Source organism: Canis aureus, chromosome 33 (genome assembly GCF_053574225.1).
Source record: "Canis aureus isolate CA01 chromosome 33, VMU_Caureus_v.1.0, whole genome shotgun sequence".
NCBI lineage: Eukaryota > Metazoa > Chordata > Mammalia > Carnivora > Canidae > Canis > Canis aureus.
Window position 1 is genome coordinate 690,867 of NC_135643.1, and position 25,703 is coordinate 716,569.

Here is a 25,703-nt window from a genome sequence, read left to right on the forward strand (position 1 = left end):
TGTTTCTCCATAGACTTGAAAGCAAAATAAACTCAAAATCGTTATCATATCTAAAAAATTAATAATAATCCTTTAATATCATTCCATACCTGATCAGTATGCACACATCTTTGTCTTTTTCTTTTCTTTCTTTCTTTTCTTTTCTTTTCTTTCTTTCTTTCTTTCTTTCTTTCTTTCTTTCTTTCTTTCTTTCTTTCTTTCTTTCTTTCTTCTTCTTTCTTTCTTCTTCTTCTTCTTTTTTTTTTTTTTTGGTTTCATTGATCAGGGATCCAAGAAAATTCTATACATTGCAATTGCTTCATCTGGCTCTTTCAACCTGAGGGTTTCCCTTTCATCTCTTTTTGTTTTGTCTCCCTGTAACTTATTTTTGAAGAAACCAAGTCATTTGTCCTGTATTGTCCCCACCCTAGATTTTGCTTGACTACATACTCTCACTTTCATTTCACACATTCCTCTGGACCTTCTAGCTCTTGTAATCCAGCAGATACAAGAAGTTTGATCAGATTCAGGTTGGATTTTTTTGTTTTTTTCAAAACTCTTCCCTAGGTGCTCGAAGGGTTTTTGCCTGAAGGTAGCCATTTTTGAAACAAAACCAACTGTCAAGACTAGGCAGCCAACACACATAAATTCATGGCCCAAAATTAAGGAGGGACCTGTGTGACCGGCTGTGGTTTGAAAGGAGCCCATTCCTAACTCCGGTGCAGGTTGAGTCCGGCCACTCCAGGATGTCCTGGCTTCACCTGTGTTCCTGCCTCCCCTTTCCTGTTCCAACCACTTGGTGCCAGAAGTTCTATGTGGCTACTTCCCGGATGTCAGCATTTCCCTGAGAGCAGATTACTGTGCTATTTCTAGCTGATTGATGAGGGATCAACATTTTCTGGCAGCCACTGTTGAGATTCAGAGCATTTGCTCAGTGACAACTAGTGGCTTTAAAAGCATAATTTCTTGAGGTGTAGAGGCCCCTTTTTAATTTTTAAATACGTATTTTTATTGTAGTTTAGTTTTTAAATGTTTTCTTATTGTATTTTTTCTTTTTTTTAAATTGTATTTTTTCAATTGCAAAACTATCCCATCAGGATTAGAAAACCTCAAAGGATATTGAGTAGTAATAGCCTTTGTGATAAGATTTGTTCCCAAATTTTAACTCACAATGTTTCTGGGGCACTATGTGAATAGAAAATGAAAGTCCAGGGATCCCTGGGTGGCACAGCGGTTTGGCGCCTGCCTTTGGCCCAGGGCGTGATCCTGGAGACCCGGGATCGAATCCCACGTCGGGCTCCCTGCATGGAGCCTGCTTCTCCCTCTGCCTGTGTCTCTGCCTCTCTGTGTGTGTGTGTGTGACTATCACAAATAAAAAATATTAAAAAAAAAAAAAAAGAAAATGAAAGTCCCACATGAGCACACACTCCAGGAGTAACCACAGATAATGTTAATGGTAGAGTATGCTCTTTAATGGCTGCATGGTATTTTGTAGGGAATAGGGCGTGCATAATTTATTTACCATATCCATTAATAGACTCTGGGGGAGATTTAAGTTTTTTTTCTATTATAAGCAATGTTTCTTTTTTTTCTTTTTTAAGATTTATTTATTTATTCATGATAGCCAGGGAGAGAGAGAGAGAGAGAGGGAGAGAGAGGCAGAGACACAGGCAGAGGGAGAAGCAGGCTCCACACAGGGAGCCCGATGCAGGACTCGATCTCGGGACTCCAGGATCACATCCTGGGCCAAAGGCCAGTGCTAAACCGCTGAGCCACCCAGGGATCCCCATAAGCAATGTTTCCACAAACAACTTTGTGCAATTGATTTTATACTTTTAAGAGTGCTTCTGAAGATGGTCATTTAGAAGCAGAATCGTTAGGTCAAAGAGAAATGAGCATTTTTCCACCAATCTGCTAATGTGTCTGAGGGTGCCTGCTTCCCCACATGCTCATACCACCACCATGTTATCACTTACGTAAAAATCTTTGTGTCATTTTTTAATCTTTCTACGTTTAAAAAAAAAAAGGAATTTTTGTTGCCGTGACGAGGTTGAGTTCAGTATGATCCTTTTTTTCCTGATCCTTAATCTTCTTAGAGATAGTTCATGCTGAATTTGTCAGCTGGTGGTGGATTCCAATTCAGAAACAAGGATATTTTTGGCCTTTATTAATATTCACTAACTCAAATGATATTTATGGAGTGCCTAGTATGTGCCTGGCCAGTTTAGAGACACAGTGGTGAATAGGATATGAAACCTGCCCTGTGTTATTAAGGAGCCAGTGGAGGCTAGTGTATAAGTCAATCACTGTCTTGAGTGTGTGAATCAGACTCTACTGGAAGGAACCCAAGGCAAGCTCGTGCTGTAGAGAAGCAATTGAGGGGGGATTGGTCACTGGAAACCTTTGTAGAGGAGAAGGTATTTGAGCCAGGTCTTGAAGAATAAGGGTAGGCCAATGGGGCACAGGCCATGTGGGATCCAAGAAACACTCTGTGAAAGATAGAGTATAATTGGGGGACTTTGGGAAGATCCAAGTGGCTAGAAAGGGTTTGAAAAGCAGCTCAGATTTGAGACTGCAGAGGTGGGCACAGGCAAGATCATAGAGTTTAGATTTTATCTGTAAGGCCAATGTTTCTCAAACATTGGACACTTTTATTTTATCTATTTTTTTTTTTTTAGGGGAGAGTATGAATGCAGTCCCTCATTACCACAAATTATGTAGTCGAGTTTCCCATACTAGGGGAAATTTCAGAGATCGCACATCAGAGTGCCATGGATAAACCTTGTCCTGGGAAAACCACCTTCATCATCACGGTATCTCCCCTACCAAGTAAGTATGGATACTTTTATTTTAAAAGAAAAGATTACCTCAATACTGTAATTGAAAAACCAATATCATTTGCCACAAACATGAGATACCAGAAAAATAAATTTAGTGAAAAAGAAAGAAAAAAACCTCAAGTGAGTACATTTGAACTGTTTAAGGTAAAATGAAATATATTAGTGAATCTAATCTGTTTGCAAAAAGAAATGCATGCCTAACATTATCTTCTTTGGGGAGAAAAAATTAAACGGTGTATAATCACTCAGTAATAAAGAGGTTCAGCTCCATATCATTTAAGACTAAGATGAGAGTTATGTCAAGATAATTCTGCTTCTGTTTTTGTGTTAATTTGCCCCCAGAATCTCAACACACCTGTGTAGATATTTAGAGCTACTCCCTGCCACCTAAAGAGCTGGATTATGGGGAGTCTGGCAGATGATCTCCCAGATTCCACAGCCAAGAACAGAAGTCCAAATCTTCTTACCTCAGGTCCTCATACCAAGTGGATATTTGGCACATGAAAAACTCTTAACGATACCTCTCTCCCAAAATGGAACTAGGCAGCCTCTAAGAGTGGTGACTTCCTGGGGCATTCCAGCAGACACCTGCCAGGAGTGGTTTTCAGTTTGTCCTTAGTATCTAAAGTCCCTTATAATCCACAAGAGTAACCCAAAGATTGAGAACTTTCTTCCTTTGTTTTAAAACTAAAACACAGAGGGACGCCTGGGTGGCTCAGCGGTTGGGCATCTGCCTTCGGCTCGGGGTGTGATCCTGGGGTTCTGGGGTCAGGTCCCACATTGGGCTCCCTGCAGGGAGCCTGCTTCTCCCTCTGCCTGTGTCTCTGCCTCTCTCTCTCCCTGTGTCTCTCATGAATAAATAAATAAAATCTTTTAAAAATTAAAATACAGATAAAAGAAGGTTTGAGTTCTACAGAAAGAAATGCTCACATTTAAAGCAGTGATTGTTAAAGATCTACGGAACAGTAACTTTATCTGCATGTGTGTTCTATGTCCAGCAGCAAGAGTAATTGTTTAATAAACCACACAAAGCCCCCCAAACACGAATTGAAGACATGTCAAAGATCTCAAAACAGGGGCGCCTGGGTGATTCAGTCGGCTAAGCATCTGCCCTCAGCTCAGGTGGGGATCTCAGGGTCCTGGGATGGAGCCCCTCATCAAGCTCTCTGCCCTGCAGAGAGACTGCTTCTCTCCCTCTCCCTCTGGCCCCTATCCCTGCTGGAGTGCTCTCTCTCTCTCTCTCACACACACACACAAATAATAAAATATTAAAAAAAAACACATGAATTCGCTAGTATATTTGATCTTTTAGTTACTAATTCAGGCAAGATAAACACATGGGTCATAATATCTTAGCTCTTCTTTGGATTGTACTCACCAATGGAAAGACAGACTTTTCTAGAATAGCAGAATAAGAAAAAAATGACTACAAATTTAGTGGCTTAGAACAACACAATTTATTATCAGTATTTTGTGGGCCAGGGATCTGAACATCCCTGCATCCTCAACTCAAGGTCTCATATGCCTGCCATCAAGATGTTGGCCATGCTGCATTTCCAACTGGAGGCTCAATTATATCTGGAGGAATCTGCTTCCAAGCTAAATCAGTTTGTCTGCAAAATTTGTTTCCTTATAGCTGGATGATTTGAGACGCTGGCTTTTTGTAGCCACCACTTGGAACCATCTATAGATCCTACAAGCCACCCAAAGTACTTTGGCATGTGGGTTCCTTCAACATAGCCTGTTGCTTCATCAAGCCAGCTAGGAGAATCTTTTGCTCCAGTCTACTAGCAAAAAATTTTATATAATGTAGTGTAATCACAGGATTAACACCCATAACCTTTGCCATATTCTGTTGGTTAGGAGCAAGTCACAGGTCCTGCCAGCATTTACAGAGAGGTATCACACAAAGTCATGAATACTAGCAGGCCGGAAATCATTGAGGGCAGGGGTCACTTTAGAGACTGTTTGCCACATAAGAGAAAGGTCAGGAGAACCAGGGCTTCCTCATTGTCAAACCAAACAGATGATCTAGTCCTGGAAAAACTGGAAAGAACGCTGAATGGAGCAGGAACATGGGGTCTAGCCCTGGCTGTGTCATTAACTAGATCATTTATCCAGCTAGTTCCAGGACCTCAACTTCCTTACTTTAAAAATAAAATGAAGTAGGGAGACACTAATTCAAAAATGTAGATTAAAATAGCATGGACATACCATTGTTTGCCTTTAGCAAAAATTACAAATGATCACACTCAGAGCTTGTGAGTTTATGAGTATGCTCAGTCCTAAAAAGCAAGTTGCCATTAAAATATTCACACTTGTGTCAACTTGACCATGGGATTCCCAGATTTTTGGTTAAATGTTATTTCTGAGTATACCTGATGAGGTTGACATTTGAATTCATAGACTGAGTAAAGCAGATTGCCCTCCCTAATGTGGTGGCCACATCCTATTCACTGTAGACCTCGACAGAATAAAAAAGAAAAGAATTCTCTCTCTTTGCATGACTTTCTTTGAGCTGAGACATCTGTCTTCTCCAGCCTTTGGATTCAGGCTCAGACTAGTACTTAAACCACTGGCCCTCCTGGTACTTAGGCCTTCAGACTTGGACTGGGACCACACCACCATCAGCTCTCCTGGGTCTCCAGATTGGTGACTGCAGGGCTTCGGATTTCTCAGCCTCCATAATCATGTGAACCAATTCCTTATAGTAAATCTTCTTATAGACTCATATGATATTCTTTGACAAAGTAATCCATTCCTGGGATTTAATTTTAAGAAAATGTATAATTCAAAAGACTGTAAAACAAGCTATATGCACGAAGTTATTAACTGTAGTGTTATTTATAATAATGAAAAACTAAAAACAATGCACATGTTTAACAACTGGAGAATGGCTGAATAAATTATAGTGCATCCATCTGAAAGAAAATTATGCAGCCATTAAATTAATAATCATGAGGACTATGTAGCAACACAGAAAAGTATTTATAAATTGATGTGAATTTATTTTTTAAAAAAGCAGAACATATAATTATATAAAAACTATAACAAGAAAAAGTAAATAGTGAAAAGAATCCATGTTTGTCATGGAATTGCACAATTTTTCATAACTTTCCTTTATCAATAAGACATTTTAAAAATAATAATTAAAAAGTATAAAATGAAAACAAAGATGGGATTAAATTATCAGTGGTTCTTAACTGGGGTAGACTTGAGGATTTAAAATATTTATAGGTGGGTCTTACCCTGTGAAACTTCTGAGATGGGGATGGGGTACCTATATATTTAAATACACATGTGCACATACACAAAGAGCTGATTATGATGCACACTGGTAGGCAATTTCTCATCATAAAATTCCATAAATCTATGGAGAATAAGGGGGCTATTCCAGGGACAAGCTGAATATTGGTTATGAGGCACCATAGGTGATGGACACCAGGCTGTTCTTAGTGTTTGCTTGGTTTGCTGCAGCCACTGTTATCTGTGTTTGTGGCTTGGGGGCAGTCTGAAGTATCACCCTCTGTGGAGGATTGCTCCACAATGCGGAAAGCCTCCAGGAACTCATTGATGTCGATGTGGCCATCCCTGTTGAGGTCAATGCTCCGGGCAAGGTCACAGATGCAGTCATCTGTGATGTCAATGTTCATATGAGAGCTGAACAGCTTCCAAGTCTGCCTGAACTCATCCAGTGAGATGAACCCTTACCAGAGAGAGGAAGTTATTTCAGTGAGTCAGTCTAGTTTTCAATGTTCATTTCCTCTGACATTCTTGCAGGGACACCTGCTCCTTACTGTTGAACAAAGATATTCAAGGCCTTCTATCTGGTTTAAACTCCCAAGGGGATGGCACAAAACTAATGGATCACCAATGGTTCTCAACTGAGAACAATTCTGCTTCCTTTCTACTGGGGACGTTTGCCAAGGTCTGGAGACATTTTTGATGGTCATGACTTGGTAGGGTAAGTGTTACTGGTATCTAATAGGTAAATGCCAGGGAAGCTACTAAATATCCTACAATACACAGGATAGACCCCCAAACAAAGAATTATTCAGGCCAACATGTCAATAGTGCCATTGCTGAGAAACCATAACCCATCCCAAACATATAATTTATTTTGCTTATAAAAAGCCTTTGGACCCATACATCTAAGGTCAACTGACTTTTTTTTTTTTTTTACAAGGATTCCAAGACCATTAAATGGAGAAAGAACTGTTTTTTCAATAAATGGTAGTGGACAACTGGATATCCTCATGTAAAAGAGTGAAGCTAAATCCCCTACCTTGCACTACCAACAAAAATTGACTCAAAATGAATCAAAGACCTAACGGGAAGAGCTAAAATTGTAAAACTCTTGGAAGAAAACATAGATATAAACTTTTGTGATCTTGGATTACATCATGATTTTTTAGATATGACACCAAAAGCACAAATAACAAATGGAAAAAGATAAATTGGACTTTTTTAATTAAAAAATGTTGTGCATCAGGGATCCCTGGGTGGCTCAGTGGTTTAGCACCTGACTTCAGCCCAGGATGTGATCCTAGAGTCCTGGGATCGAGTCCCATGTTGGGCTCCCTGCATGGAGCCTACTGCTCCCTCTGTCTTTCTCTCCCTCTCCCTCTCTCTCTCGAATAAATAAATAAAATCTTTAAAAAAATTTTGTGCATCAAAGGAAACTACCAAGAAAGTGAAAAGACAATCTATAAAGTTGAAGAAATTATTTTTGTATCATATATCTGATCATGGCATGATATCCAGAATATATAAAAACTCTCATAACAACAAAGAAATGAATAACTCAATTAAAAGATGAGTAAAGGATTTGAATAGACATTTCTCCAGAGAATACATAAAAATTCCAATAAGCACATGAAAAGATGCTCAATATCATTGCTTATTAAGGGAATGCAAATCAAAACCATGAGATACTGCACACCCAGAAGGATGGCTATAAAGGGGGTAGGTAGCAAGCGTTGGTGAGGATATGGAGAAACTGGAGCCCTCAAACCTTGTTAATGGGAATGTAAAATGGTATAGCCACCGTAGAAAACAATTTGGCAGCTCCTCAAAAAAGTAAAACATAGTTTTATGATATGATTCAGCACTTGCACTTCTAGGAATACGTCCAAGAGAATAAAAAACCATATGTTCGCATAAAAGGTTGTACACCAATGTTCACAGCGTCATTGTGAATAACAGCCAAAAAGTGCAAACAATCTAAATGTCTATCAACTGATAAATGGACAAACAAAATGTGCTATATCCATACAATGGAATATTAGCCAGCTATGAAGAGGAATAAAGAACCAATATACACTACAACATGGATGAAAACATTATGCAAAGTAAAAGAAGCCAGACACCAAAGGCCATAATATTGTATGATTCCATTTATATGAAATGTGCAGTATAAGCAAATCCATAGAGACAGAAAGGAGATTAATGGTTGGCAGGGGCTGGTGGAGAAGGGACAGGGATGGAGAGTGACTGCTAATGGGTGTGGGTTTCTTTTTAGGGTGACGAAATATTCTATAATTAGATAGTGGTGATGGTCACACAACCTCATGAATATACTAAGAATCAGTGAACATTTTAAATGGGTAAATTACACGGTGTGTGAATTATACCTAAACATAGGTGGAAAGAGAGTAATAATATTGAAAGAGGCCTTTTGACCACTGGGGGAACAGGATGAGAGTATACAAGACTTCTCTGTACATTTTCTGGTAATATCCTGTGAATCTGTAATGATACCAGAATAAGAACTTTAAAAAGAATTCTTTAGGAGTGAGATTGTTAAAAAGCCTTTCTTCTCTAGGTACATCTTCTAATAGCTGTTTTTCCTGTAAGTTCTCATAAGGTTTGTCTTCAAGATTTCTTCTCTGCTCTACCCCTCTACCTGGATTGTTCATCTTGCCCAAGTACTTTTCCAGTTCTGCCATTTATAAGCATAACCATTATTTATTTTGGTCCTAAGGTGCTTGAGTAGAGAGCTAAATAACCAGGAAAGAGACTGAAAGGTGGGAGGTAAAGTCCGTACTCTGTGTCAGGAGTGATAGGATAATGAGTGTCTTTACCTGAATGATCACTATCTGTGATCCTAAAAATGGCCTCTAGGTTGGGTCGGTTTCGATACAATGTTTCCAGCAAACTTGACTGTATGTTCTGCAAAAGAAAAGACGTTTTCTTTCTATATCTCATGTTTAGACTTGTTCTAATATATAATTAACAATCAACCCTGACAATAAGATACTATTGAAACAGCCTGAAGATATTTTGTCACCAACCAAATAATAATCAGCCTACCAAATAATCTAAGGGTTTAAGAAGTACCTAGTCTATGATGAAAATGTTCTAAAATTGACCCTCATAATGGTTGCACATATCTGTGAATATATGAAAAACCACTGAATTGTACAGTTTGAATGGATGAATTGTATGGTATGTGAACTATATTGAAATAAAGCTATTTTAAAAAGTACCTAGCTCAAGGACTCATATACATTACACATTCAGGAAGTATTTATTGAATAAATCCTTTTTTTTTTTTTTTTTTTTTTGGAGGTGGGGGAGCAGTATGGTGCCAGGGAAATCAGACAGCCCTGAGTCTGAATCCCAGGTCTACAACTCAGAAGCTCTGTGAGCAGTGTCCCCATAGGTATAATGGTGCTGAGAATACTATACTTGTGGGGTGGGTATTTTGAAGATAAATTGAGGCAACATATGTGTCACTTAACACAAAACCTGACATATAGAAACTCAACTCAACTCAAATAGTTCCATTTTCTCGTCCATCTTCTTTTTTGGGTTCTCAATATTCGTTCCTGATTCAAAGTTCTCCATAGGGAGATTCATGGTCCACAATATGCCTTCATCCACCAATTTCTCACCATTACCTCACGGCTCAGTTGTTCTTTGGCCAAGTCCTCCAGCCAGGACTTGTACTCCAGTGTGTTATCTGTTGAACTGTTCACCAGCTGTGGCTTCAGCATCCGCCATGGCAGTCCTAGATGCAGCACAGACTCCACAGCTTCTGCCCAGGCACTAAGAGTGATTAAACCTACAGGAAAGAGAAAGTTTGTTGACCTGTCACTTATAGGTCTAGTGTCCTGCCCAATAGTGCAGACGTTTTTATCCTGGCATACTTCTTGCTCTCTGTAGGTAATAAAAATAATGGGCACTGTCACTATTTTTGTTAGTCAAGGTAGACTTTGCTGGAAACCAGGATTGCAAGATAAAATACTGGATGCCCAATTAAATTGTTACTGCTCCTTTCTAATAGGACTATATGTGGTCAATGTCTATTAGACTTTCCATTGAGTTGAGCAAAGACAGCATTTCTAGCTTGGACAATAGAACACAGAATAGATATATACACATTAAACAGAAGCCAAATCACTAATCTTTTACTAATCTTGGAAAATTTCTTGTAACCTCCCCCACCTATTGCTTTTTGCTTAGTTCTGGCCTTGTCACCCTCCTTTTGACTCCATTTCTTTTTACCATCTCCCCATCTATATTTTGCTAAATTCATATTCTGTTAAAAGCTTGTAATTTTAAAATTTAGAAAAGATAACTGGAACATTAAATTGAATACAATAAAGAAAGTAGTCAAAGGTGTCCTTTGGCCATTAGTTCAACAAATATTGATTTGATAACTTCTGCAACACAGATTTTTTTTTGGCCAGCTTTCTTCTAGGAATATTTTACTTCCTTGGTCTCACCAGTTTTATCTGCATCATGCTTCTTAAATTCACCAAGAAGATCCAAAGAAGAAGCAAATAACTTTTCCCACAGAGATCTCAGAGCTGACTCCTCTACTCTGCTAATCCTGGGACAGGAGATGAAAAAATTTAAAAGTTAACATAGAGAAAATAGGCATGGATTTGTTTTTCTTACCATACTTCTCTCTTTCCTAATGCCTCAGCCTCCCTGGAGCTCAGTTTGGGAAGGAGGGAAAGGGCTCAGTTTTTGAAGGAAGAGCTCCATCTCTTATTTCTCCCCTTGGCATTTCCACTTCTCCCTGCTAGGCACAAACAGGACCTGCTGCTCTCCATCATAGTGCCGGACAGTGGTTACAGCAAAAGATCTGGAGAGAGACCACCTTTGCAGTAAAGTTATCTTACTGTACTGCACCTCAATTTCCCCATCTACAAAAGAGGGATAAAAACGGTACCTAAAAAAGGAAAGAAAGAAAGAAAGAAAGAAAGAAAGAAAGAAAGAAAGAAAGAAAGAAAGAAAGAAAGAAAGAAAGAAAGAAGAAAGAAAGAAAAGAAAAGAAGAAAAGAAAAGAAAAGAAAAGAAAAGAAAAAAGAAAAGAAAAGAAAAGAAAAGAAAAGAAAAGAAAAATGGTACTTATCTTATAGGATTATTGTAAAGATTAAAAAAGTAAATTCATACAAAGTACTTAGAAGAAACCCCAGCACCTGGAAAGCACTTAGTAAATGGTCTCTGTTATCATACTCATATGCTTTCCTTGTAATTTATTACGTTAAATAGGCACAAGACAAGAGTATGAATAATAAAATAGCTCTAATTTAATTTTCTCATTCTTACTGGATCAAAAGAATAATGCCGGGAACAGGCACTAGATCCAAAGTAAGTGTTCAGGAAATATGTATAGTTGAATGAATAAAAAGATAAAAAGAGAGAAAGGTAAAGAAAAAAAGAGATAAAGGTAAATATATACTTTGTCTTGCCTCACCGAAGAGCCAGCCATTCTATAAATGAGGACCAGATAACCTATGTTTTCAAGTGCCAAGTTACACATGTGCGTGTGCACACACACACAGAGTTTTAATCATGTTTGATGAAAATCTTCCTTGCAATTTAAATAAGTAAGTAAGTAAGTAAATAAATAAATAAATAAATAAATAAATAAATAAATAAATAAATAAATAAAAAATAAGGCAGCCCTGGGGGCGCAGCGGTTTAGCGCCGCCTGCAGCCCAGGGCCTGATCCTGGAGACCCGGGATCGAGTCCCACATCGGGCTCCCTGCACGGAGCCTGCTTCTCCCTCTGCCTGTCTCTCTCTCTCTCTCTCTCTCTCTCTCTCTCTCTGTGTGTGTGTCTCTCATGAATAAATAAATAAAATCTTAAAAAAAAATTTTAAAAAATCTTAAAAAAAAAGAAGTATGGGACTCCCTCTCGTCCCCCCCAAAGTTTATAAACCATTGGTCTGGCAAAACATTCAAACTATCTTCTGTCAAATTGCAGTCATCCATCATTATCATGACGGGATATAGTATGGTGACACTTTTGGGAGCCGGCTAGATGTACGAGGCTCTGTTCCTAGGGCAAGCAGCAAATAGTGAACATTAACTAAATGCAGAGTTCTGCATGGATTGTTTCTTTCCTCCAACACCCACTGGGGAAGGTCTGATTACTATGCGCATTACAAAGTAACTAATCCAAGGCCACATAGCTAATAACAGGTGGGCCGGCAATCAATCTCAACAGGTGGAGGGCAGGCAGGCTAAACCATCATTGTGAGGCATTGATGTGAACCGAAAGTATGGATGCTGAATGAGAGCTCTCTGAAGAAAAACACAAGATTTTGAGTTTATGGCATTGAACCATCAATAACAATAGTCAGAGACATTCCCCCCTTACTTCTAAGTTCTCCACTGCGCTCCAGGAACTTGAAGTTGTTGGACGAGTGACTTCTAGGTGAATTAGGTGATGTTTCCTTGCTTTAATACAATTGATGAAGATTTCAAAGAGCTCTTTAATTATGTTATTAAAACATATGCTCTATAGGATTCCCTACAGTGACTTTTTTTGCAGTGACAACACCTAAATCCTATGGAATCAGCCATTCCAATTCCCTGGGGCCTACCCCTGGAGATCCTACTTTGGTGGGGCTGTGGTGAGGGTAGGGCGGCTGAGTTTTTGTAAAGCTCCCCTGATGATGTGCCTGCACAGTAGATTTGACTATCACTTAATGAGTTTAAATTTTCATATGAAACTTCTTGAGTGATGCTGGCCTTGATTTTTTAATAACTTGAGTGTTTAATAACTCTTGATTTTTTCACTTGATTAATTTAAATTCAATTTGGCAACATATAGTATAACACCCAGTACTCATCCTATCCAGTGCCCTCCGCAGTGCCCATCACCAGTTACCCCAACCCCCCACTCAGCCCCCCTTCCACTACCCCTTGTTCGTTTTCCAGAGTTAGGAGTCTCCTATGGTTTGTCTCCCTTTCTAATTTTTCCCATTCAGTTCCCCTCCTTTCCCCTATAATCCCTTTCACTATTTCTTATATTCCCTGTATAAGTGAAACCATATGATTGTCCTTCTCCGATTGACTTACTTCACTCAGCATGATACCCCCCCACCCATCCACATGGTGGGTATTCGCCCTTTCTAATGGCTGAGTAATATTCCATTGTATACATAAACCACATCTTCTTTATCCATTCATCTGTCAAAGGATGTTGAGGCTCCTTCCACAGTTTGGCTATTGTGGACATTGCTGCTATAAACATCGGGGTGCAGGTGTCCCGACGTTTCACTGCCTTTGTATCTTTGGGGTAAATCCCCAACAGTGCAATTGCTGGGTCGTAGGGCAGGTCTATTTTTAACTCTTTGAGGAACCTCCACACAGTTTTCCAGAGTGGCTGCACCAGTTCACATTCCCACCAACAGTGCAAGAGCCTCTCCAACATCTGTTGTTTCTCGTCTTGTTAATTTTCCCCATTCTCACTGGTGTGAGGTGGTATCTCATTGTGGTTTTGATTTGTATTTCCCTGATGGCCAGTGATGCAGAGCATTTTCTCATGTGCGTGTTGGCCATGTCTATGTCTTCCTCTGTGAGATTTCTGTTCATGTCTTTTGCCCATTTCATGATTGGATTGTTTGTTTCTTGGGTGTTGAGTTTAGTAAGTTCTTTATAGATCTTGGATACTAGTCCTTTATCTGATACGTCATTTGCCAATATCTTCTCCCATTCTGTAGGTTGACTTTTAGTTTTGTTGACTGTTTCTTTTGCTTTGCAGAAGCTTTTTATCTTGATTAAGTCCCAATAATTCATTTTTGCTTTTGTTTCCCTTGCCTTCATAGGTATATCTTGCAAGAAGTTGCTGTGGCCAAGTTCAAAAAGGGTGTTGCCTGGGTTCTCCTCCAGGATTTTGATGGATTCTTGTCTCACATTTAGATCTTTCATCCGTTTTGAGTTTTGTGTATCCAGGCACCCCTACTCTTATTGTGTCTCTGGGAATCTTGAGGCTTCAATGCCCCCCGCGCAATTCTGCCCTATTTCCCTGCTAAACACTTTTCAGTCAGGGAACACTTAGATGTGGATTTTTAAAGTTCCCACTTGTCCAGGGCTGGGCTTTCCTGCCACAGAGGCTTTCATGGCTCTGCTTTCGCCCAGCTTGTCATGGTTCCCCTCCCCACTTTATTCATTTAATTTTTTTTTTTTCTGCCTTCCTACCCTGTTAGAAGTGAAACCCTTCTCTTTTAGCTTTCCGGCTGTTTTCTCTTTACATCTCAGGTCGAATTCGTAGGTGTTCAGGATGATTTGAAAGTTATCTAGGTAAGTTTGTGGGACCAGGTGAGTCGAGGACCCTACTCTTCTGCCATCTTGCCTCCCAACCTAACTCTTGATATTTAATAACTCAAGAGTGATTTAAAATAATGCACTTTTATAGCACTCACACAAAGCAGATGCTAAACATTAAAGTGTTCTCTTCCACTGGGTTTATGTTAACTTTGTTTTGATTTCTAATTAGTTCACTTGATAATTAAAGAAGCTTGTTCAGTAGCACTAACACTGTCTCTGTTAGCAGCTTATATACTCTGGGACCATCTTCTTGGTGGGAAGCAGTACTGCACATCCGTTATGTGTGTGATTTCTGAAATAAGACTGCCTGGGTTAAGGCTTGCCTTCATTGTGTATTAGCTGTATGAGTATGAGCCAGCTGATTTAACCTCTGTTCCTTACTGATCTCCTCCATAAAAGTGAAATTCATATGTATTTTATAAGTTCATTGTGAGACATACATATAAATTCTTTATAATAGCACTTAGTGGGTGGTGAGTCCTCAACCAAGGTTAGAACTTAGAATCATCCCAACAGAAGCCATTTAAGTACTGTTATATGCTTCCATCCCGGGAAGAAGACGGCCAGCAAATGTGTGGACTGAAACCCATCTGTCAAATGCCTAGAAAGCAAAAAACCTTTGTCTGTGGCTTATAGGGTAACACAAGCCCTTTAAGGAAGGGAGAAAACAGAAGAGTGACCCTGGAAAAACTTAGTGGCCTGGTATATGGACTTTACCCAAGACACATCCATTGAAAATAAGTTCTGCAGGAAGCAAATTTGTTGCTTTCATTAATGACGCCAAGGTACAGGTCTTAAAGTATATGGAGGACAAAGAAGAGGCTCTTGCTATGTCTATGTGGACCTCACTGCTGACATAGCTAAATTTTGTTGTTGTCGTCACTGTTGTTGTTATAGGTAGGCTCCATGCCCAATGTGGAGCCCAGTGTAGGGCCTGAACTCATAACTCTGAGAGCAAGACCTGAGCTGAGATCAAGAGTGGGGTGCTTACCTAGTTGAGCCACCCAGGTGCCCCACATATTTTGAATTCTCACTTAGAATTTGGATAAATATCATGATGCTTGACATTTCTACAAGCACCATAATTCTGTTTTTCTGAAAATCATTCATTAAAAAGTCTTGCCTTTGCCTCATAGTCAGCCTGTGGGTCTCCTTGTTAGCTTGATACTGCACGATGTATGGGGTCAGGGCCGGTCCCAGTTTGACATAGGCCCCTCTGTTACTGCCAGCTTCATAGTAGTTGGAGGCAGAAAAGATTGTTAACACCTAAATCAAAACAGAGAGAGAGAGAAAAAAAAAAAAAGAGAGAGAGAGAAAGGCATTCAGGTTCACTGAAAAACTTTTCACCATCAATCTGATAGGGTCCAACCCAATTTCAGGCATTGCTCAATTTCAGAGGCTATTCCTTGGCCTCACCTATGGATTGATTGATTGATTTATAAGATTTTCTTTATTTATTCACAAGAGACACAGAGATAGACGCAGAGACATAGGCACAGGGAGGAGAAGCAGGCTCCAGGCAGGGAGCCCGATGTAGGACTTGGTCCCAGGACCCAGAATCACGCCCTGAGCCAAAGGCAGGTACTCAACCACTGAGCCACCCAGATGTCCCAGATCTTTTCAATTTTTTAAAGTCATCAGTTCTAGTAAGGCAGGAGCTCAAGTAATAACAGCTTGAATTCTGATGGGACATCCACAACATGCTTTCTTCATAGTTTCATCTCAAGTACAATAGTAGGGGTCAGAGAAAACATTTCATTTGGATCAACTGAGAGGCAAGCAGGATCCAATAACTTGGGAAGGCCGTTACAATTGGCAAGCCGGGGACAGCCCAGGTGGCTCAGCGGTTTAGCGCCGTCTTCTGCCCAGGGCCTGATCTCACATCGGGCTCCCTGCATGGGGCCTGTTTCTCACTCTGCCTGTGTCTCTGCCTCTTTGTCTCTCTGTGTCTCTCATGAATAAATAAATAAAAATCTTAAAAAGAAAAAAAAACAATTGGCAAACCAGTAATCAGAGCTGGTATGAGGCCTCAAAGCAGTTTCCCATGGAATACCCTGCCTCCTGCGATGCCCTGTGAAGGTTTCCATCGTTAGTACATTGGGAAATGGTAGACACTGCATCTCTTCTTGGAGATTTATAAGGGATATAGGAAACTAAAAGTTCTCAGAACTTCCACAGTAGAGAAACTTGAATTAACCAAACACTTCTTAGATTAGTTCATCTCACTTTTTCCCCCCACATGGAAACCTGTTCTTCTCCTGTAGAGTTGGTTTCCGTGGGACCGCTCTCATCCTAGTGGCACTGGGCTAGGCAACCATTGTAGGATTAAGATGCCCAAAGATCAGTTAGGATATTAAATATGTTCCTGAGATGACAAACAATCCTGAATCCCTGTCTGGGGCACAGTGCAGAAATCCTGTCACCCTGCAGTGTTGTTTGAAACATGTGGCAGCAAGCAATGTGACTTAAAGATGTGGCTGGGAAACCACTAAGCCATGTATTTCTGTCCGCGAGATGGGACAGTATCTGCCTTTTTGTTCTCTCGGGGTACATGCTGTGTGGTGGCAGCAATCAAATTCTGAGGTTTGAAGAGGCTATGAAAGTCAAGGAGAAGCGACTGTAAAGGACCGCGCCACCTGGAGAGAGCGGGTAACACACACGAGCCACGGCTGGCCGTGGGCAACCAAGAGCCTGCGCTTGTCCCGACCTGGGGGTGACGTGGACCGCTCCCGGGCACCACACACACTGTGCCCACCTTGCGTCTGTGGCAGAACTCGTAGCCTTCAGGCTTGCGCTCGTGGGAGCGGATCAGGAACTGCAGGTTGTATTTCTGTAGCAACTGTTCTGTTACACTAGGTCCAAAATAACAGCCTCCTCCTCGAACGGTATTGGCTTGGCAGCCCTCCTGGGCCATGGGATCGCTCCACAGTATATCGACCACCTGGAAAGACCAAGAGATGGTTTCTTTCCTAAACTCTAGAGAGATTCAGAGTCATTCCTATGAAAAGCGGAGGAGTAAAAGGCAGAGGAGGAGAGGAAGAAGAGGCTACAAATATTTGGATGGAAATAAGTGAATCGTTTTCCCTGTGATCAATATTTGATAGATGCTCATATTTGAACCTCTGGGGTTCCAGAACTTTCTCTTACTCACAGGAGGAGCACGTGTATGCGCATATTGTTTGACAAGCCACTTTCTAGGAGATAAATCTTATGCGAAGGCTCCACATATAAACCAGATAAAAAGGGAGCTGCTCTGGTAGGAGCTCTGATCGGAGCCAGTAATCTTCGGTTAGCCCAATTCTCTGGGCTCCTGGACATGTGCCCCAGAAAGAAGGCGGAAGTCCTGGGACTGGCAATGTGATCTCTCATGCAGCATTCACAAGGCCCAGGTGTAGTCCTGGGAAGGTGCAATCAAATGCTTAATCTCTTAAAGTAATTTCAGCATTTTTAAAAGAATTTGCAGAAGAGCTGAATAATTTTTCTAGCAATTCAGGTTCTACCCTTTGGTTACTACTCAGGAAACACTGATGGCTAATCTTGTACACAACTTACATGAAATATTTGGGTGTATTTTGGTTGTTGACACCCAGTACTTTCTAAATGTACTTTTAAGGGGGAAAAATGCATTTGACTTGTAAACATCAGAACATTATTAATGAGTCACATTTTGCAAAAGGAGAGACTTGCATTTATTTTAGAATTTCCATTTTAAGTTGATGTTGGAGCCCAAATCGACAGACAGCTCAGCGAGAATGTAATGTAAACTCACCATCTAGCTCTCTGAGGTTTCCAGCCTCGGGGTCAGCTGTGACTCCTCTTTCTCACCACCCTCCATCCAATTAATCCGCAAGTTCTGCCAATTTTAGCTCTTACATAATTCTGAATTCTCTCCTTTCTTTATTGGATGAACCATAAAAAAGCTGCCATTCTTACAGGTGACAAATGGTTGAATACCAGCAAGTTCACTTAGTGCCACTAACACCCCTGGCACACGCTTCCCACACGGATCTCCCAGGTGGATTACAAGTCCTACCACCCCAGTCTTGCCTGGGTGAAATGTGCCCTCCTTTTGGCAGCCGGGGGCATATTTAGGTGAACACTGGGAGTGCCTACTCTGAATTCATTCTCCTTTCTCCTTCTTGGGAAGAGAACTCTGATGAGGTGTTTGGGGCGGCAGCATGCCCAGCTACACACTTGCTGTCCCGGTCTCCCTTACAGCGAAGGGTGACTATGTGACACAGTTCTGAAGATTCTGGAGAAGCCTTTAGTTGCCTGAGAACAGAGGCCCCAGAAGCTGCTGACCTAACCCACTGGACCTTGAACTACAGGAGCCATCTTTCTGATACATTAAAAACAAAACCTCAGGTAACAGCATCCAGTAAGTCAGGCTTACCTTCCTACCCAGTGAGGCGAGGTCACTAAGTGGGTGATTGCGCACCTGCCACAGCTTCCCATCCTCCATAAAACTCTAAAATATTTGAGTTCTTAGGCCAATACTAATATCCTTCTGGGGTGTTCTAGCCCCAGGGGGAGAGGTGGAAAAAATACCCTGAATTTACAGAGGGAAGAGATTCCCTTTGGTTTTCAAAATCCTGTCCCGAAGACAGCCACATTGCAGGGAGCAGCACCAGGCCACTGCTCACCTGCTTCCAGGCCTCCTGAGTGGGCTGCAGGGGCTCCGGGCTTCCCAGCCTGCTTCTGGCGTGGAGGGCAGGGGGCTCCCCTCCGCCCGGCTCTTGGGGGGCCTGCCTGCTGCCGGCACCGTCCAGCCCCGGGTCCCCAGGGCGGGCCGCAGCTGCAGGGGATGCTGGAGGAGCGGCTGGCCCGGTGCCCCCGCGGGAGCCCAGGTGGAGGCGCCCAGGGCGCAGAGCCAGCTCCGGGGCAGGAACCCGCGCGGCCTTCTCTTTCGCAGGCTGCTTCCCCTTCTGCCTCCTCGTCTTGCGCCGCAGGGTGGAAACCACCTAAAAACGTCCGGAGAAGATACAGACGCTGGGCTGACACCGCAGTTGGTTTCCTGAGTAGCCCCTCCACGGTGAGCACCTGGGCTCCGGGGGAAGCCTCTAGAAACCCTCAGAGCACTTTGGTGACCGCTGTGGTATTCAAGGACATGATCTGTGGCCTTACAGTTTTTGGTTTGCATTTCCTTTTTTCCTAGTGCTTCATATATATTGTATTTTTTAACAAAAGTACTGATCTGTGACAAACTGGAAGTTTATAAAACCTGATCTTCCACCACAGATAATTCGAGAGATACTAAGCCAGGCCACTGTTTCCTCTAGGAACCCGGTGAGTTTTAGACAAGGACGGGAAAGGGGACCTCTCGGGAAGGGAAGTCTGTATGGACTTTCCTGCTATACAACCAGGTGTTAAAGGAGAAGAAATGCAGCTTGCAGTTGAAGAATGTTGGGATAGGAAACACCTGATGCTTTGCTGTGGGCGAGGCAGCACTTTGTGGCATTATAGGAAGTGCTATCTTACTTGTTGAGGAAGGCAGGGAGTGGAAGGGAGCACCTCTTTCCAGCCTGGACCTAATTGGAAAGAGACTCTTTTTGCCAAAGAGACTGAGTATGGTCCCTGTCACTGACTCAGAGTCATCATGGTACTGGGACCCGGCTGACAGTGTAGTCACAAGCTGGAAGAATTCTGATCATGGGAAAGAAAGAAAATAAGGCCACAGAGCAGAGCTGTGGCATCCAGCAACCATTCCTGGTGTGCCTGAGTGCCACAGTGGAAACCGAGGGACACATTGTCAGGCTATCAATGACAGAGGTCTGGCTCACAACGGGAACTCAGTGCAAACACGTAATCAAAGAATGAGAACTTTCTGCAAATAGATGTAAGGACTGTGATCCAAGAAAGCCATGTCCTCGTGTGGACTAGTCTAGGGCGAGGACAAAGGACACTCAGAGAGGGTCAGCAGAACCTGAATGATGTTTTAAGAGGAATCCAGATTGAATATAGCAGAACAGAGGTGTTCTCTAACTTTGGACAAGCACTAATGACTTCCTAGGCAGCTTAGCCCTGGGCATAGACAGTAAAAGGCCATCAAATGTGAATGGAGTCATAACCTCCTCCTTCTCTCCTTGCTGCAACTCAGATTGAGTGTCAGACTATCAGTCCCACCCCTTTCCACCCTCTGGTAACTTTATTTCAAGGATGTTATTTATCTGCCCCCCAAAAGGCATCTCTAATTTTGATTTTTAAGGAGAATGACAGTGTTACTATGTATTGAGCTTTCTAAATAGTGCTATGCTGGGCACTTAGCATGAATTCATTGATTGACCCTCAGGTCACCGCTGTAAGACTGCATCCTCATTTATGGTTTTACATGAATTCATTGATTAGTGCTCACACCCCTGTGAGACAGCATCCTCACTTATAGTACAGACGAGACACCCGAGACACAGAGATACTAAAACGTTACCAGGACTGTATCCAGATATCTGACTCCAGAGCTCCTACTTTTGTGTTTCTCTCCCAAATGATCCCTGGACTCTGTACAGATGGCTACATCTCCCCTCCCCAGAGCTTTGCAAACCAACTATTGGGAGGTTGGCTTTTTGCTAAGCTACAGAAAATAAACTGTTCTTTAGCATTCTTTCCCAAAGTTCCTACTTCTCCTGTATACATGAAATGTGATTCCTCCCATGAGATCATCTGCTTTATTGTGACCTGTTGTCTCTACCTCCAGACATAGATGCAGCAGAACAGAATATTTGAATTAAAAAAAAAGTGAGGTGCTGGACATTGTGCAGAATTGACAAAGGAAATACTTAGAGCTAGTTTTAGGTCCCTTGAACCCCTCCTCCTCTGTTAAGAACATGAAAGGGTTGAGATTATGGAAAAGCAGAGACGGAATTTATAATGAAGATTTTTGAAGGAAGCTGTTGAAAATGTTGCAGGTGCCCCCTCTCCCACCTCTGCCAAGGGGTTATCCTTTTCCCCTTCCGACACTCAGTTTGTGGGTACAGGGACACATAACTGGTCTTTCAGTCGCCAGAACACAAGGGGCCATAGCCAGACCTTGATAGGTAGGATTTGAATCCAGAAACCTTGGACTGAATGCAATTATTGGATGAGACCTGAGTGCTGACTCCATTGAGGAGGGATGGGCATGGCTCGCTATGTGGGAACCAGGATGCATGGAAATTTGGGGAGTAACAAAAACAGATCAAGACAGAATTGGCATCTATTTACACTTCTATCTAACATCTATCTACACTTCTTCCTTAGAAATAGAAACCCAGATTCTTATAGATACCACCTGGAATTAGGAATACACTCTCCAACCTGCCTTTCAGCCTAAATGTTAACAGATGATAAAATTTTGAACAGAAACATGAACAAAAACTTTGTGTACAACTGAATGTCCTTAAAGGGAAGAAACATGCCTTTCTCCTACTTTCTAATTTATGCTGCTAGAATGTGGTCATGATGGCTGGAACCCAAGTAGCCATGCTGGGCCATGATGCAGCCTGGGGGAGCAACAAGACAGCAGGAAACTGGGTCCCTGGTGACTTTGTGGTGTTACCCTACCAGCCCTGGACTGCTTGCTTCCTGTGTTTATTTACAGAAGGAAGGAATAATCATAAACCATTGTTATTGAAGTTTTCTGTCACTTCAGCCAAATGCAGTTAATACGATTTCTACTTGTTGAGTACAAATTTTGTAAAGCATGTGCATATGTATTTTCATTTAATCCTCACAACACCTAGGATATAGTCATTTATATTCCTATTGTATAGATTCAGAAACTGATGTTATAGTAAATTACTTTTTCAAGGCAATATTCTATAAGTAGCAGAAACAGAATTTTTATCCATTTCTTTCCAACTTCATAGGCCATGGCATAATCACTTACCATAGCTACTCAAGGAAAAAAGAACATATTTCTATTCAATACCTGTGTGGCAGACCACCACTCCTCCAAATCTATTTTCCCCTTCTTCGTCATAGGAATGGGAACCCCAACTCTTGTGCTAGGCCTGCAGCCAACCAGAAAGAAGGCTGCATTTCCAGCTTCACTTATAGCAAGGTGTAATTCTGAACAACAGGATGAGAACAGAAGAGATGTATACAACTTCTTCACTGTGTCTTTAAAGGGCAGGGATATTCTTCCCCCTTCCTTCCTCTATCCTACTGCTTGGAACACAGATGTGGTGGCAAGCCATCTTGGCCTACACAGATGAGGGCATGGGAAACACACCCCAAGGATGGCAGCATAAGAAGACTTGGTTCTTGGATAACCTAGTAAAACAAAGCTGCCATACTAGCCAAGTACTTCATGTTCTAAGATGCAAACCCAGATCTGTCTGATTCTAAAGCCATATTCTTTCATTTGTGTCTCATATAACACAGACTTACATGAATTAGAGTTGCTCAAAGCACACAGGCTTGTGTAGTAATGAGTGCTCTATCTTTGGAACCGCTCAGATGAATGTTCTCAAGGATGTTGTAGTAGGGATTCTTGTGTTTTGGAAGGGGCAGCTGGAGTACAGAAGCCATAGGACACCATTCAAGTACAAGAGTTTGTGATTAAAAGAAAATAGAATCTTTTTTTCCTAAAGTTTTACTTCCAAAGTGAAACAAAATAGAGACGTGTTAATACTGGAGTATAATGCATTCTGTGTCACTCACTCCTCCTGCTGGTTATTGTAAATCCCCTTAGGGAGGCACCATCTCTGGTTATCTCTGTATCCCCCCTACCATTTTCCTTGCACATAGTAACCACTTTAAACATAGTTGTTGAGTTTAATTCTAAATTGATCTTCATCCTTCTATCTGCCAGTAGCATCCTCCCTCCATGAAGCAGGTAGTCAATACACATTTGTTAGTTTAACCGAGTTATTTGAGAAATAGAGGCTCTTCAGGTACAGTGATTGAGGAGTATTTACTAGAATTGTCCAGATCAGGGACAGCAAATAGATGGCTCTCACTGTCACTCCCCACTATCACATCCAGAACAAACACCACTAATGGATCACAGCACACTTGTGCCTTGTGCTTGGACGTGGATTCTTAATCTTTCTCCTTTTAATGGTTTAATGGCTTCTCTTAACAGCCCTTATTAGTCACCTGGAGTCCGTGTGCAAGATGATATTTTATGCTGCCAGTGAAACTGGGTTAAATTATTATGAACTGGATTATTATTAACTGGGTTAAATTATAGTGAAATATATACCACTTCAGTAGTCAGTACCTTGTGCCTGTCTAGTTTAGCCAAACCTCCAGGTCAGTCATGTCTGACACTCCGCCATGAAGAATCAGGACTTCCTCATCAACCAGAGTAGCCAGAGGAAGCCAACAGAAAACATCCTGCAGTATTTTTAGTATTTTCTTGCCATGTGTCTAGAAAATGATAGTTAAAAGATAATAAGTTTCAAATGACACTACTAGACTCATCTGAACTAAGAGAAACTTTTGCTTTTAAAAGCAGCATACCTTATATTTATGCATCACTTCCTTGGTAAAGCCATATCTAGATTTAGAAGGAAAAATAGATATTACATTTGGTGACATTATGGTATAATTGAATTCTTATAAAAATTCATATTCTATATACATATACTTAAATATATGGAAGAGACTGAGGTATAATACTTACCAAAATGTTTACAATCATAGCATTCTGTTTGGTTCAAGAAATTATAGGATATTTTGATTTCTTCCTTTTGCTTATCTGTATTTCTTACCTTTCGTATATTGAGCCTTTATTGTTTAGATGATAAAGAGTATGGATATGTGAAAAAAATTTAATGGTTTTATTAGGAGTAGGATAATGTGTAAATTTTAAAGAAATATTTTAAATGTCATATATTGCATATTCTTTTATAAAACTGAAAAACTACTTTTAAAAGGCATTTGACAAATAAGGAGCTCTGACGAAATAACTTTTTACAATGACAAGTAAATATCAAATACCCAAGCATGTTTTAGTTTGTTACCGTAAGTTCACCATATGGTCCTCATGGTTTCCTCGGTTAAGACGGAACTCTTTTGGGTAAACCAACATGAAGGCAAAAAGAATCATCAGGATCTCTACTGATTCTTTGCCTCGATCCACGAAGTCACCATTGAAGACATAGGCCCTCTCTGGTGATGGAAGGCCATTCTTCCCAACAAGAAGACAAGTCAAGAAGAGGAAACAAAGGAAGGGAATAGGAAATTGGGTCAAACCAATGTGCATTTGACAGTTACATCAGATCATACATGAATTCTGTACTTTCTGGCTCTCCTCCAAATGTGAATTGTCAACAAAAGATGGAAGTATTTTTTTATTGGTCTTCTATTTCCTTTCTAGTCAGGCTGAGGTTATGACATGCTCATCAAAATAAGGACTTTATACAAAGCCAGAGTCTTGCCATGTAGTAGGTACAAAGGACACTGAACTTATGATCCAACAGCCAGTTTTAAGTCCTTGCCACAATATCTACTTTAAAATAAAAAAAGATTTATTCATTTGTTTGAGAGAGAGAGAGAGACAGCCTAACATAGGGCTCAATTCCATGACTCAGATATCATGACCTGAGCCAAAATCAAGAGTGGGATGCTCAACCAACTGAGTCATCGAGGCACCCTTGGCCACAATATCTTTAGTAATAGCAAAAATAGCTGTCAGATTCCTCTGAATTAAATAAGACAAATGAGAAAATGCTTTGGGAAGCACAGTATATATAAAGTAATATTACATTAAAGGAACATTCATGTATGTTGTTACATGCTTTACATTTTATAACTAGAAATGGATAGGAAAATAGCTTTTGGGCACTTTACTAATCATCAATTTTCTTTATTTGGAAAAAAGAAAAGTACTAAATAATGATTCCTTGTCTTTATTTTAAAATAGTCTACAATAAATAAATAAATAAATAAATAAATAAATAAATAAAACAGTTTACAAAAATATACTAAAATGTAACGCAGTGCTGGCTTTTATATTATGTACTTGCTACAAGGTATTATTTAAACTTTAAAATAATATTTTAAAAATCCAAGCATACTTAAGCATTTGTTTATAGATTCTATATTTGAACTTCCAGAATAAGTCTCAGAGCAAGACAGGATCTTAAGCACTCATACCTTATGAAATATAAATATTAAGTCATCCAACTGGCCGTGCAAGTCTTCTAACAGAGACAGAAAAAGAATATCAGTTTCTATTGGTTCTTGCCACTGTGTCTCATTTTTACTATGAAAAGGAAAACACCCAGAAAAATCTGACAAAGTGATGGTTACTCATTTTTCCATATGTAAGAGAGGGATAAATATTAATTTCCCTTGTTGCAGAGATAGTTAATATTGAAAACAGGA

The 25,703-nt window shown here is 40.7% G+C and overlaps 1 protein-coding gene, 1 long non-coding RNA gene and 1 other non-coding gene across 3 annotated transcripts in view; 1 reads left to right on the forward strand and 2 right to left on the reverse strand.

The window, feature by feature from the left end:
* Window positions 1–9,298, forward strand: part of LOC144304079 (uncharacterized) — a 34,821-nt gene extending 25,523 nt beyond the window's left edge. The window contains exons 2-4 of the long non-coding RNA XR_013371066.1: window positions 2,658–2,808; window positions 6,600–6,783; window positions 7,006–9,298. This is a non-coding gene — a long non-coding RNA (uncharacterized LOC144304079). The remainder of the gene's footprint in view (window positions 1–2,657; window positions 2,809–6,599; window positions 6,784–7,005) is intronic.
* Window positions 2,655–2,816, reverse strand: LOC144304395 (U1 spliceosomal RNA). Its single transcript, XR_013371315.1, has one exon. It is a non-coding gene; the product is annotated as a U1 spliceosomal RNA (small nuclear RNA).
* Window positions 5,861–25,703, reverse strand: part of PPEF2 (protein phosphatase with EF-hand domain 2) — a 28,035-nt gene continuing 8,192 nt past the window's right edge. The window contains 12 exon segments of the mRNA XM_077882513.1: window positions 5,861–6,525; window positions 8,903–8,990; window positions 9,722–9,885; window positions 10,550–10,656; window positions 15,517–15,659; window positions 17,149–17,334; window positions 19,037–19,354; window positions 23,593–23,618; window positions 23,621–23,741; window positions 23,835–23,871; window positions 24,338–24,504; window positions 25,473–25,519. Coding sequence (XP_077738639.1) covers window positions 6,272–6,525; window positions 8,903–8,990; window positions 9,722–9,885; window positions 10,550–10,656; window positions 15,517–15,659; window positions 17,149–17,334; window positions 19,037–19,354; window positions 23,593–23,618; window positions 23,621–23,741; window positions 23,835–23,871; window positions 24,338–24,504; window positions 25,473–25,519 — 1,658 coding nt within the window. The 3' untranslated portion in view covers window positions 5,861–6,271.